We start from the raw sequence: 13,842 nt of genomic DNA on the forward strand, positions 1-13,842 counted from the left end.
AATACATCAATTCTTCAAAAACGGACGGTTTTGAAAAAAATACGTAATCGATCAAATCCAGGATCTGTCAAGAATAGTTTAATTAAACTGGAGGCTGCTTCGAACAAAAGATGGATGACGTGGAAAAGAGGAGGCTTCATTTATGTGCAATACACGATTTGCGTACGAATATTTGTTTTGCTGCATGGCAGTACGGTAGTCTATCTTGTTTTTATATTGACTCTCATTTGGCTCATTTTCGAAATTAAGATTATTTTTCCAGTTTTGTAAATTTTGAATCTCTCCCTAAAGTACTTTTGAGATTTATAAACCACATAAGTTTCATTTTTTAATCCCTTTTCAAAGAGCAACAGAGCATTCTTCTGACTAACTAATTACAAGTATATCATAAACACAACTCGTTGATCATCAGTTGGTACATTGTAGAAAATTCCCAACGGACTGACTCGGTATAAACAACTGATTTTTTACCACTTTACACACGCCTTTTTGACGTCTGTGACAAATTCCATTCAGATATTGTTTACTACATCCACCAACTCTCCTGTGTATTATAATTAGACACTCTTATATTCAGAAGTACTCTAATAGCATGTTCTTAAAATTTTAAAATCTACCTTCTCGTCTTCCACTTTTCAGTTTTTCAGTTTTTATTTTTTTAGCTTCATTGAATTTCTTCCAGTTTCTAGAATGTTGTGAAAGATTCCATTAAGATACAGTTCCCCAATAGTCATGGATTTGGAAACCGTCGACATAAAGTTCAACAAATATATCATAATAGCTGTGAGAACTGAAAGTCCAAGTTTTATTCAGAAACGTTTCAATTCTCAGACATCGTCGTTCGGAATTATTCTAATTGCATTCATTGTAACCAGCCTTCATAAAATCAATTTGAAAAACTGCCAACTTGTGAAAACGGTGATTCAAGAACAGGTATCAAATGGGATCTATTTATTTTTCAATATCTTTTTCTACGCTAATCTCGAAGAACTGTAAGTTTGAAATACATGCCGTATGACAGAACCATGAATTTTCAGAATCGCTCACAAACGAAAATACGTTATTTCTTACATAGGATACATTCTACTATACTTCAAATTGGTCACCTTGATCCTGCAACTCGGATTGAGTCTTTTATATCTGCAAACAATGCTCGTTGCTTATGGCATCAATGTTTTTAAATGGTAACGTTTCATTCAAGAGCATATTAATTCATAACATCCAAAGTTCTCACTCAACGTTTTTAGGTTCGGAAGTATGGCGGTTGGCATTGTTTCATGGACAGTGCCTATGATTCTTGTTACCATCTACGGAGGTGAAAGAGGCAACTCTTTCCATTTAATTTAAGATTCTGGTTCAGGAAATTGTCATTACTACTTTTCTCAACATAGATGGTATATGATTTCAAAGAAAATTGTGTCATGGCAAAACTCTTCATATGAAAATGGTGATGTTCAATCTTGCAAAAACGATTATTTCATTTTCAACTTGCACTTCCAATTGGCAATGTATGCTTTTGCGGTGTTTGTTAACTCCATTGTCTTCATTGCAAACATATGTACCTATGTGAGTTTTTGATGGTATGCATTAAAGATAGATTTCATTCAGTATCGTAAAATATTTGGATTTGCTCACGTTCGAAATGATAAACGAGGACTTTTTCGAGTGTCTGCTCAAATTGCATCAAATGCGGCTTTGTTGGCCATCCAATTTTCTGTCACTGCTTTCTTGCTGATGAATAATTTTCCCAAATATGCTTCGTCTAAGCCACTGTGGTTTCAGTATTTGACATCAACTTTTTTCATGATTCTCATCATTTTAGTAAACTCGTAAGTTGCAATCTTTGCATGCAGGTTTGAATACTATTGAGTAACATCAAACGTGCGCAAAATGCGTTTCTCTGTATTTACTAAATAATTTTAGAGTATCTGTGATCTCGTGGAATCCAAATTCTCGTTGGTGGCTGAAAATGATGATAAGGAATTATAAGGTAATAATTATAAACAAAGAAGAGTTTGAAACACTTTTAAACTTGCAGCGAAGCAGAAAAGAATCCCATCGGAAATCTGTTGAAATGACTGTCATAGCTTAAAACTTTCAGTGGCATTGCCTTGTTTCTGCTCTGATCTGTTTGAAAACTTGCAAAGAATATTTATAAAGCATTATACCCATTTATTTTTGTTAACCAGAATGCTTTTAAACCCCACTCAAATCTTTGGAAATTACACGTATTTCACTATGAGTTTGTCAATTGATTCTCATTATTTCCATCCCTGTCACAAATAGCAACGTTGTCAAAGATACACTAAAAGAGAAAAAAAAATTGTTTCAATTTGTCATACAACTAGTTTCATCATCAGCTTCCCCAAGAACTCTTCGGTTGTATCAGTAGCTATTTGCCCTTCATTTCGAATAAAAGTAAATAAATTCATTGAACTTTCTAAATCTTGTTTTTGAGTTTTTGATTCGGATGTTTGGTCCTTTTGCGCACCTTGTAATTATCCAACTAGCATTTTTGATGATTCACTAAACAACTCAGAAATCGTATCCTGATTTTAGTCAAAACCAAAATACATGTTAAATGTTCAAGAATCAGAAATCAGAATGACTGAATGAATTTTACAGTCGGTCAGTTAACATTACGGTTGAAACATATTGTTCAAAATGATGATGAAAACTGACAGCAAGGTTGATTTATAATTGTGGGAACGTGGGATACACAGGAATAATTAGCCATCATGAAAAAATGGGTGTTTTATTCACAATAACAGTAAATTGTCAATCTCGCTGATTAATATGTCTTGATAACCCTTGTTCGTGCTTTCAGCGTAAACCACAGTTTTTTTCATTTTTTGATAATTTTCAGCTTACATCATCTCTACGTCAATTTAATTTACCGTAGCTTAACAAATTATAAGTATCACGTCATGAACTATCAAATAGTGATATGTACACAATCCCTATGGAAATGGCAACGTGACTTCAAATTCTAGTGTCTGAGTGACGTGCGCGTATTAGAGATGACTGACGAATTTTATCGTGATAACTCCGAAATGTTACTATGACTCTAATAGGGGATTTAAAAATAGGTAGAAAATTCTGAAATAAATATAAAACTTTGAATATTATTAAAATGCCTGAAACTGGACTAGTAAATCAAGTTTTTCTGATGTTAGAGTATCCAAATATTATTATGCACAAGCCCACGGGTTAGAATTTGTCCATAGCCCTCCTTTGGCACTTACCGTGTGTCAAAAACTAGTCAGGAAACTGTTTTATTATTTTGAAAACTTTTAAAACAAAATACACATAACACTACTAGGTCGTTTTCTGCAAATCAATTATTATATATAAATTTTAAAAAATAATTTTGTTCCCACTTTCAAGACGTACATGTCATTGATAAATTCTTGTTCTTTGTATCGATAAGGGCAGTTGGTTTACTTGCTTCATGAAACATTGAGACTCATAAATATTGAGCTGTTCGAACTCTGAAAAAAGATTGTATCAATCAAAAGCTTTATATATAAATGGCAGGTTTAGACGATTTTTCTTCTGAAAATGGTTTGACGTCACACTGGTAGAATCATTTAAAATTTTTTCGCCTTTTCTATTTATCAATCCCTGCTCACTTTCAGTTCTAAAGGATATATCAGTCATCTGTGATTTCTAAACTTTAATACAGATTCTATTCATAGCAAAATTTTATGTTTTTTCGAAGCTCCAGCTTTTATGTTTTCTCGAAGCTCTTTTTGATCGGCAAAACTTTACCTTATTTTTTGTGAGGTCATCTGTCTAGCTCAAATCTTTCTCATTAAAAAATATTAGAAACAGAATCACGTAAATGATTACACAGACAATTCCCAAAGATCCGGCTTCGTAACTATACCAGACTCATTCTCTGAAAAGCACGAGCAGAGCATTATACAGAAAAAGGGCAAACTAGTTTGAATTCACTGACATTAAGTAATATGAGCACCCAACACTTTCGAAAACAATGGTACACCTTTCAATAGGTTATGCCCACTACCGTTGAATACCCAGTTTGGAGACGGGAAAATGCTGATATTTTTCTCAATCAGATAATGATGAAATCTGTGCAGAAATGAATAGAATGTTTAATTACAAAACTATTCGTGTTGAAACAAAAATTCTGAATTCGAAATCTACGTTTAATTTAGATTTCTGATAAAAAGTTCAATGATGATTTAGAGATCAAAAATTTAGACGCCTTCTCAATTTTTGTTTTCTCAGATTTCACTTCCGCGTTTCATAATTGCGGAGTAAGTATTTTCTCCTTCCCTCGAGTTACAGTAAATAAACTTCCAGTCACCTATAATTAGTTGATCAGTTGACCACAATCCCCAAAGAAACGGAGGCGTGACTACTTTCATTTTCAGTGGGCGTGGCAATCATTGAGCACTCTCATATTAGACAAATTCTGATGTTTTCATTTCAGCCGCTTTCTCGTGCTTTTTTGTAATAGACTTTCTTTTTAGTGTTCGACCTTGAATAATATTTTCAGGCTTGGTTAATATCGTTTGTTTGTTAACAATGAATACATTTGACATCCCCAATCTTAAGGATGCCTTCAACAGCACCGATCTCGGAAATGCAACTAACAGCACCGCCTTTGGAGAGTCTCGCATTATAACCAAGGATCCCTATTCAGCGGTAGGAATCAATAACAAACCAAAAATCTTGTTTCTGTTACTTAGGCTACTATCATTGGGTTGATTACGACAGGGCCAACAATAACAGCCATGTACAAAACAAGATATTGTAACAGTTATGTGGCAATTATTTTACAAATGCTCACAGCTAACATGATGATTCTGTTAGGCGTTTTGGGAGCATCACTATTTCCCGTCGGCACGTAAGTTGTTTTATTTTTATTTTGTGAGATGTTACATTTTTCAATTATAAACCTTCAGTCACACGATAGGGATACGATGGTTCATTTCTTACTTCACATATGCTCGGTCATTGCTCCCTTTAGGACTATTCGTATACGTCATTCGACAGTATACTTTTCCAACTTTTCCCCGATATAATCAATACATGTAAGGCTTTTCAACAATATGTCACTATTAGAAGGAAACGTGATAGCTGAAGATCTGTTAACACTACGAGTGCTGATTGGAAACTTAATGAAGCTCCTTCTATAAATTAACAAGGGAAGTATGAAAAAGAAGGGGAGAAATTATATAAAGAGAAGAATGGATAGGAAAGAAGTATATTGGATTCAAAAATGAGAAAAAGAAAAGATGAAGTAAAAAACTTAATAATTACAAGACAACTGAAATTGTTTTTTTTTTGAAAATAAATTACATAGTTGTAGAGTCATTCCAAATGAATTTTTCTTTTAAGTGAACTTCCTAGAAATTATTGTCGCACGGACTCTTTCTGCAACTTTTATACGAAACTGTTACGGATCTCTAAGCTCTCTTGTTTTCATTGCCTATATAATCTATACGTTTTTGTATGGGTTACGTTGGTTAACGGATTATTCTCAAACAATCTCAGAAACGTCAACACAAAAAACTAACTGATACATTCTTCTTATTCAGATTTGTTGTGGTGAATGGCTGCATATCTTGGATTACTCCATTATTGATGTTATGTACTTTTGCAGAAATCTGTAAGTAGATCTTGTTATTGTTTCGTAACTTCATTCATTTTCAGCGCACGCATGTAGAATTGCCAATCCTAATTCAACAGACGTAGGTTCACTGTGTGCGTATTTTTTTTCCAATTTAGATTTCAGTTATGTGCCTCGGTTGTTTCTTATTATATGTTTGTTGCTCATGTAATACCATCTATTATCTCGTGTTTAATGTTTTTTGTTATCATCGTGCTGTACGCTAAAAACCGTCTAGTAAGTTCTTTGCAAGATCATACTTAACAAACAATACCCAGAACGCCAAATCACCATTCTCGTGGCGAACGATCACTGACCTTGATAGAATGCTTATTCTTCTTCCATGTTTAACATTCATTCAACATTTACAAGATGCGGATTATATAAATGGTCGACCATGGGGAAACGCCCCTGGTGATATGAGAGATTCGTGGATTTTCCCTTGGAGATATTCAGTTCACATATTTTTCATTTGTATTGACATGTGAGTCTATGTAAAAATGAATTAGCTATCTCTCCCACAAAATGAAACGTTTTCTGAACAACCAAACTCAAACCATTAAGATATATATATATATATATATATTACAGTCATTTTATCTGGTATTTCGACATAAAACTTGTACCTTGGATCGGTTCACAAGTCACGCGTTTCTTCAAATGTACAGGAGCAAGTGATAATAATGTAAAATTAATGGACGCAGTAGATAGATTTTACTTGAATCAATAATATGCTATCAATGACCAACATATACGCAAGAACCGTTAGTATTCAATGAATTATGCTCGGAGTTGTACCATTCTTATAAATGAAATACATTGGTAACATTTTTTTTTCTTGATGTTTTTCCTGTATTTTGCACTGTTTCCATGGTTTTTTTTTTCTAAAATGTATACATTTTTCTTTATTTCAACCTTGGTCTCATCAAGCCTCTAATCGACTATTCTGAATGTACATCAAAAATGCCATGTTTACAATAAATCATAGTACAATATGTGGCGACTTTTTCTTTTGATATTACAGCACAAAAGTGACAGAATGAGACAAGTAATTCTGATTTATGTGACCACTTCATTGGTCAGACTACAAGTTAAAGTAATATGTGAATGAATTACTGCGTATTCTCAATAAAAAAGACAAATTATCTCTAGACCCAATTCAAACCCATGACCTATTAGTCATTTCTCAATTCAAAGTATAATGGGAAGTACTAATTTTCGTTTAAAATGACGAAAAAGAGAATGGCAAAAGGTGAGTGCACTCCACAACCATCTTCCTTGTTTTCTTATTTCTCTTCTCTCCTTTTTCGTATATCCTGGTTCAGGCCATTCACATTTCATAGGCATCTGTCTCTATTTTGCTCTTTTTCGACTTTTATTTTCCATCTCACATGTGACTTTGATCACTGATTTGGAGTCTTCCAAAGTAGAATCTATCCAAAAACATATAAATCTTTTGGGTTTTTATAATTAAAAACTGGGCGGGTTACTCGAGCTTTTCCTCTCTTTTTACACTTTTGCAGAGGGGTGGAGTCAAAAAGCAAAGCTGGTGAGTCAGAACAAAGCAGCGTTCAAAGAAAGACTTTGCTAGTCCTCTTCTCCTTTTTTTTCAATCTTTTGACTTTTCAACATTTCGAATTGTTCTTCTCTAAATTTGGCTAACGAGACAAAAAGCACAAATTGCATTAACGTAGCAAAGTTTAAACAATGTTTCCAGCAGAAGTTTTATGCTCTTGTTTAAATTTTGCAACGTTTGAAAGAATTTCATTTATCGCCTAGACTTTTTTTGCTGGTTTTATTCTAAAATTGATAAAAATTAGTTTTTAGACTTCCATCTCCAGAACCATGCCAGAGAAGCAAATTCTTAACAAAGGACCCGCAGTTATCCAATGGGTGTCATCAAAAAGCGGTAGGAATATTTGAATAAAACTTGAAACAAATTGGATTCCTAAATATTGAAGGTGCATCCCCAAGACGAGACTATATCCCAAACAGAATTCGAATGGGAAACGGAGTTGAACTTCCTTTTATTGGACTTGGAACGAGTAGCGTGGAGAATTCTAACGAAGCAACAGAATATTCCATTCGAACAGCTCTGGATCTTGGGTACACTCACATTGACGTGACGCCGGGAACTCATAAGATAGTTGGAGATGTACTCAAAGAATACATGGATTCCGGAAAATTGACTCGCCAAGATTTTTTTATTACAACTAAAGTAAGTTTCTGATATAGTTGTTTCTAGCTGTCATTATACTTCGCAGCTTCCATGCATCAGTCACAGCCGTGCCAACGTTGCTACCGCATTGAACAGCCAATTGAAGTATCTCCAATTAGACTATGTTGATTTGTTTCTGGTTCAAAGTCCATGTGGAATTACGGTCAGTTCGAAAACAGACTAATCTAACATTTTAGCTAACACACTGCAGATCCGCCAAACAGCACAAGGTCGAAATAAATTTGAACCAACGAATTATTCTCTTCCGGAAACTTGGAAAGGAATGGAAGATGTAAGATTATTACATGATCATGAAAAATCATAATGGGTGAAATAATAGTAAACATATAGAAACATGAAATGCAACTTCAATTATTCAGAACTGTTTTTCCAGGTGTACAATCTCAAACTCACAAGAGCAATAGGTATTTCAAACTTCAATATTGACCAAATCACAACAGTCTACTGCAATGCAAATGTGGTTAAACCTCATAACCTACAGGTAATATAAGCGACAAACCAATTTAATAAAATAATGTTTAGGTAGAAGTTCATCTTCACTGGCCTCAGAAAGATTTAGTTGTTCTCTGTCAATCTCTCAACGTATCTCTCACTGCGTATGCCCCACTTGGAAGTCCTGGTAATTTCACTTTTACATTTTACTTAGACACTACTTCGAACCTATAAATTTTAATAGGACTGCAACAAACAATTGATCAACGAGGAGACACTTCTCCTCTGGACGAACCATTGGTTATTTATCTCGCCCAAAAGTACAAAAAGTCGCCTGCCCAAATTCTATTGAAACAATTGACGCAAAGAAACATAGTTGTAATCCCAAGAAGTGTCAATGCTCAACACTTGAGAGAAAACTTGGATAGTTTGAATTTCACAATCAGTGACAACGATATGGAAGCACTGGCAAACGTGAGGTCTCGTGGCCGAATCTACACTTATACGTCAAGGTATCCCTATTTTTTGTGTTTAATTAATTTTTTTTTCAATTTCAGACGTAACCATCCAGAATACCCGTTCAATGAGAACGATGACGAGTAGAAACCGATCTTCCTTTAGTATTCAAAGACGCCATAATTTCCCAACTCTCCATTCCATTTTTCTCTGACCTTCGTGCTCCCATAAATTATCCGAATTTTTTTCGTTTCTTCTTTTCTCAATCTGCTTTGCAAATTTTTCTTTCCTTTTTATTGCTATTCTTTTCTGAGCTAATAATAAACATATACATAAAAGGAGTGTGTTTTGTTGCTCAGTGATCTTACAAATATCCAAACTACAGTCTACCTAATTCCAGATACTTTTGTCAAATGTGCAGAAAGTTACAAGCGGGTCACAAATTGTTGGACAAACAACTTCTTTGTCTGCTGCTCGGACAGTACTGCTCAATATAGAAAAGGTGTGCGCACACCCCCGCGAAGGAAGAATTTTCATCGTTAAACGCTCCCAAGTTGTGCTGATGAATCCACGATTTTGGCAAAATTTGCGTTTCGCTTTTGCTCTATATTTAAGCCGGAGGCCGCAAAACAATCAGTTCAAATATGCTAAGCAATTGTTCGCTCAAATTTATGCAAAAGGAGATCAGTTCAAAAAACATTATTACTAAATACCGATTCCAGATTTAAACACAAGACACAAAAAGTTTTGCAAGTGCAAAGTTCCAATGTTCAACACCGGAAAACAAAAGTGGACAGTGTTGGCTCGGAATCTACATAAACCAAACCGCTTGGTCAATAAGCAAACAGAACCAATGAACATCAAGTGTTCACAAGTTTCAACTATGTATTACATTGAAACTCTCATTCACTCACCTTCGTTGGCCAATTTTGTCCAAAACTAAACTTTGGACGACATGGAAGCATTTTTCTTGCTTGTTGTTAGCAACAACATTAGTAACCCTACATGTCAACAAACTTCGAAACATGTAGTTTCATTTAGTGAAACACCTACTTTTCCATTCTTATTCCCTTTTTGCTCTGTCTGTCTTAAGATCTGTTCCACTGCTCACTTAGGTTGTCATCAATATCATCACCTGTCAAAAATAAGAAAGCATACAGCCGACAGTTTGCTCCTCGGCCTTTTTTGGAAAAGAAAAAAATGAAACCGAGTCGCGAACGTTTAGAGCGGTCATTAGGTCGAATTAAACTGCGCGGTCGGTCGGCGGGCGGCTTATCAGAAACGAATCTTAAACAAATATTATCGTTTGCTCCAGACTTTTAGTCGTGGCGCAAGGCTTTTTTTGCGCCGCTCCCTCCTTTATTGTTTCGTTTTGATCGTATATTGCCTCCCTTCTTCTGCTGCTTCAAACTCTTCTGCTCCATTTCATTTTGACCCCCAACTTTGTTTATCCTCACTTCAGACTGTCCAGGTTTTTCGTGGGCGATTTTTATTGTATTCGTTGAACTTTTTGCACTCTGTTCACTATTTTACAAATTCATAGACATGAATCTGTGTTCTGCTCCGCTCTTTGATCGTTTTCTTTTCATTTTCGCAAAACCATTTTTGCAACAATATGAATGGACATCGGGAGGCAGAAGCATTGTTGTGACTTGTCAAGTTTTTGCGGTCTCTACACCCCACTTTGGAGTGCAACCGATTTTCGTGTTGTTCGGTAGCAAAAGGGTGTATTTGGTTTCACGCCAACGTGATAGCAGCCACGGAGCAAACATTGTTCACCGAATGCGTGCACGCCTGTTCTCGGGAGAGAACGAAAAAGCTCATCTCTGTGATTTTGAACTTCTATGAGCTGTATCATCAATAGTTTTTCTTTTCCATATCAGATGATAAGGCTCTTTGATGTTTTTTGTTTTCAAAAGAACATCTAAATCACGGCTGCTGAATCCGCTAAAAATCGGAAATCCACATTTTCCTATTTTGGGTCGAACAGTCTAGACACTAGGATCCAATTTCAAAACCGTTTAATCCAATAAAATCTACTAAACAATACGTTCGGCATCCGAATTGACACCCCCATCTAGCCAAATAAGACAATTTCTGGAACTCTCGATCTTTGCTTTTTCCCTACCACACCACTTGTGTCGGTCTACATAAAAACAATATGAAGAAGATATCATGTTTCTCTTGACCCTGGCGCTTGAACCGTTTCAACCGGCTCATCCTCTTGTTTTTTGTTATTGTGGATTTATCCTCAAACACTCCCTATCTTTTCTCTACCTCCCTCAGCTGCTATCCTAAACACAGATGGTATGCGCTCAGTTTTTTGCGCCGAATCTCGCCTTCCAATTTATTTAACCTCGTGAGCCTCATCGTATCGTTCGTTTTGTTTGCAACTTGACCCTCATCCTTCCCCCACCTAAAATTTTGGGTTCGTTCACTCGTTTTCCCTCTCTCGTGAAACGGTTCGAGTTTGACCACAAGACATCCCTTTGAAAAACATATCTAAACAATTTTAGAGAAACCACCAGTGTTAAGTGTGCTTATCTCTCAAGACCACACTGTTTTTGACAATGCTCTTCAAACTTGTTGGTTTTTTTTGTATAGCACATGTAAGTCAATGTTACCAGAAGTAATCCAGTGTAAAAATGTATTTCAGATATCCGAAAGTTTATTATTACGAGTCAACGAATTTGGTTTACACGAAGCAGCTAACTTTACCCGACAATGGCTTTCCATGGCAGGACCACATATGAAAATGCCAGAAATTCGAGTGAGTTTTTGTTTTCCGAACTAGTAACTGGAATTAGCTGCAATTTTTCAGCAGTCATTCTATAACTCATTTGCCGGAGGGGAAATGACAGTTACTAACATCACAATCAAACGATTCGTTCCTCCACTCATCCGATTCCGACCATCCGACCACTCATTTTTATATATGTCAACACTTAGTGGATACGCACAAGTTTCTGCCGAATGGTCAGTCGAATCTCAGTTTTTGCACATGCTGAAAATCCCACTCCAAGGTCAAATTCATGCTCAAATGACCGGTTTGATCTCTGAAATTGCTATGCAGGTGACGTTTAGTTCTGAAGCATTTTGTTATGTTTCAATAATTTTAGATCACACAAGACAACGAAGTCGAAGTTCACCACTGTGTTGCTCAAATTCGAGATTTGAGAGTAGCATTTCAGGTGAGAACTTATTTTTTCTATATCACCTTTAGATTCCTTATTTACAATTATAGGGTAGCGTAGCCGCAGATGTGATTCACTGGTTCAGACAAAGTGTGACTCGTGCAATCAGAAGAACACTTGAGGAGGTATGTGTACAACCACTTACTTTTTAGAAGAATTCCATTTTAGGAATACTGTGACATGATGAGAAATCACTGGCTTCCATGGGTGGAGGCTCAACTTTACCAATTCCCAACGAACTTGACGATTAGTCATTCTCCAGATGTGGGTAGCGATGTAAAACTGAAAAATGCTTGATATTAAATTTTAGGTCACACTTATTCAAAGTATGCAATCAATTGCTATGACCCAACATCATGTTGATGTCAGAATGAGAAGTGACTTGATTTGGGATAATGAGTTTGTAGAGAGTGGAATGGTTGAGAACTCCACGTTGACCAGTGTTGGTGAGTACAAGCAATTAATTTGTCTCCCATTTCATAGTTATCTTCCAGACGCACTTCCAAGATCAACTAGAATGATTGACATGTTTATCGATGAACACACTGTGCAAAGTATCATTGCAGCTGCTCACTTTGCTGGTCATTTGAAGTGAGTAACATCCACCAGAACTCTTCTCACATAATTTATTGATTCTCAGAACTAAAATTGAGTCGCCATTCTTGAAAACTAGCTGCGATGTGCTTTGCATTGGAACAGTTCTTCCAGAACTTGCCGAACAAGTTCCGAATCGGACACTTTCAGTAGAAGCAGCAACACTCTCCCCACCAGTAATTGATCTTCAACAAGGCAGAGCATTGGTTTATTTGAATGCATCTCTAAATGTTAGTTTCTTACAAGAAATTGTTATCTAAATCTCTATTGAAGGTATTTGCTGAACCACCACTCAAAACCGTAGAAGGTAGTATGCTGACCATCAATGTTGAAACCGAATTCACGTTAACCATGGAAATGAGGAACAAAAGAGTGAAAGGATATATCAATATGATCAATGCTCAAGCCAATTTAGTGGATAGTAAAGTCGGATTAATGTCTCAAAAGGTAAAAAAAAGAAAAAAGAAACTGAAGAGAGTGGGATTCGAACCCACGCCCCCGAAGGGACTGGTGCCTTAAACCAGCGCCTTAGACCGCTCGGCCATCTCTCCACATGAGATAACAAGAGTGTAGTATGAATAAATGCACGCGCTGGAGTGTCCTGCGGCGGGAGGAAGAAATAACGGATCAGGCGTGTACACAAAACATTTTACTCCAAAGATTTTGAAAACGGATATTTGGAATTTATTCAAAATCAGAAACAATTGGTACTATGAAAGATACCTAGAAAACGTGACTGAACAAGAAGAAACTTATGAAGTCAATTAAATTAAGACATAATTGAAAACTACTGAAACAAATTCCGCTAAAGCAACAGTTCAGCAACAATAAGTCCCAAACAAAAAAGAAAAAAAAGAAACTGAAGAGAGTGGGATTCGAACCCACGCCCCCGAAGGGACTGGTGCCTTAAACCAGCGCCTTAGACCGCTCGGCCATCTCTCCATGCCAACTTCCGCCGCAACTTTTTTATTTTAAACGTACACTCAACACCTTTCATTGCAGACAGTCGATTTCCTTGTGAATATGTCAACTCCATTCCTCGAGGACGCCGTGGATGTGCTGATCGGTCGGGGCCTTATTGTAGCGGACCCCTTCCAATTCCCTTCTACGAACGAGCATCTGAGCATTCATGACAAATGTCTCCGATGGGAAGCTGACATCGTCATGCCAACAGTGGTGGCTCATACAAATGTATACTAGACAAAACTATTCTTCTCCACATTCACAACCAAATCCACGGAAAATGGGTCATAAGTTTCGAAAAAAATTCTCGAAAGTTCTCAGTC

General features: G+C 36.2%; 4 protein-coding genes across 4 annotated transcripts; all 4 read left to right on the top strand.

Annotated features, from left to right (window-relative positions):
• Window positions 1-732: 732 nt before the first annotated feature.
• On the top strand, window positions 733-2,092 carry GCK72_023727 (uncharacterized protein; the record flags this gene model as incomplete). Its single annotated transcript, XM_003109702.2, has 7 exons — window positions 733-992; window positions 1,038-1,184; window positions 1,248-1,315; window positions 1,361-1,566; window positions 1,609-1,829; window positions 1,924-1,990; window positions 2,039-2,092. 7 exons carry the CDS (start codon window positions 733-735, stop codon window positions 2,090-2,092), a joined length of 1,023 nt encoding a protein of 340 aa, XP_003109750.2.
• A 2,462-nt stretch (window positions 2,093-4,554) lies between these two features.
• Window positions 4,555-4,880, top strand: GCK72_023728 (uncharacterized protein; the record flags this gene model as incomplete). The annotated part of the gene is made up of 2 exons (XM_053735522.1): window positions 4,555-4,674; window positions 4,719-4,880. 2 exons carry the CDS (start codon window positions 4,555-4,557, stop codon window positions 4,878-4,880), a joined length of 282 nt encoding a protein of 93 aa, XP_053579088.1.
• Window positions 4,881-7,486: 2,606 nt separating this feature from the next.
• On the top strand, window positions 7,487-8,915 carry GCK72_023729 (uncharacterized protein; the record flags this gene model as incomplete). Its single annotated transcript, XM_053735523.1, has 7 exons — window positions 7,487-7,550; window positions 7,603-7,859; window positions 7,906-8,022; window positions 8,071-8,151; window positions 8,403-8,499; window positions 8,557-8,824; window positions 8,870-8,915. 7 exons carry the CDS (start codon window positions 7,487-7,489, stop codon window positions 8,913-8,915), a joined length of 930 nt encoding a protein of 309 aa, XP_053579089.1.
• A 2,423-nt stretch (window positions 8,916-11,338) lies between these two features.
• Window positions 11,339-13,756, top strand: GCK72_023730 (uncharacterized protein; the record flags this gene model as incomplete). The annotated part of the gene is made up of 11 exons (XM_003109416.2): window positions 11,339-11,377; window positions 11,425-11,538; window positions 11,590-11,841; window positions 11,888-11,959; window positions 12,013-12,087; window positions 12,131-12,226; window positions 12,273-12,408; window positions 12,457-12,553; window positions 12,603-12,786; window positions 12,830-13,003; window positions 13,559-13,756. 11 exons carry the CDS (start codon window positions 11,339-11,341, stop codon window positions 13,754-13,756), a joined length of 1,437 nt encoding a protein of 478 aa, XP_003109464.2.
• Between the last annotated feature and the right edge of the window lie 86 nt (window positions 13,757-13,842).

Source organism: Caenorhabditis remanei, chromosome X, assembly GCF_010183535.1.
Source record: "Caenorhabditis remanei strain PX506 chromosome X, whole genome shotgun sequence".
In the NCBI taxonomy this organism is placed as follows: domain Eukaryota; kingdom Metazoa; phylum Nematoda; class Chromadorea; order Rhabditida; family Rhabditidae; genus Caenorhabditis; species Caenorhabditis remanei.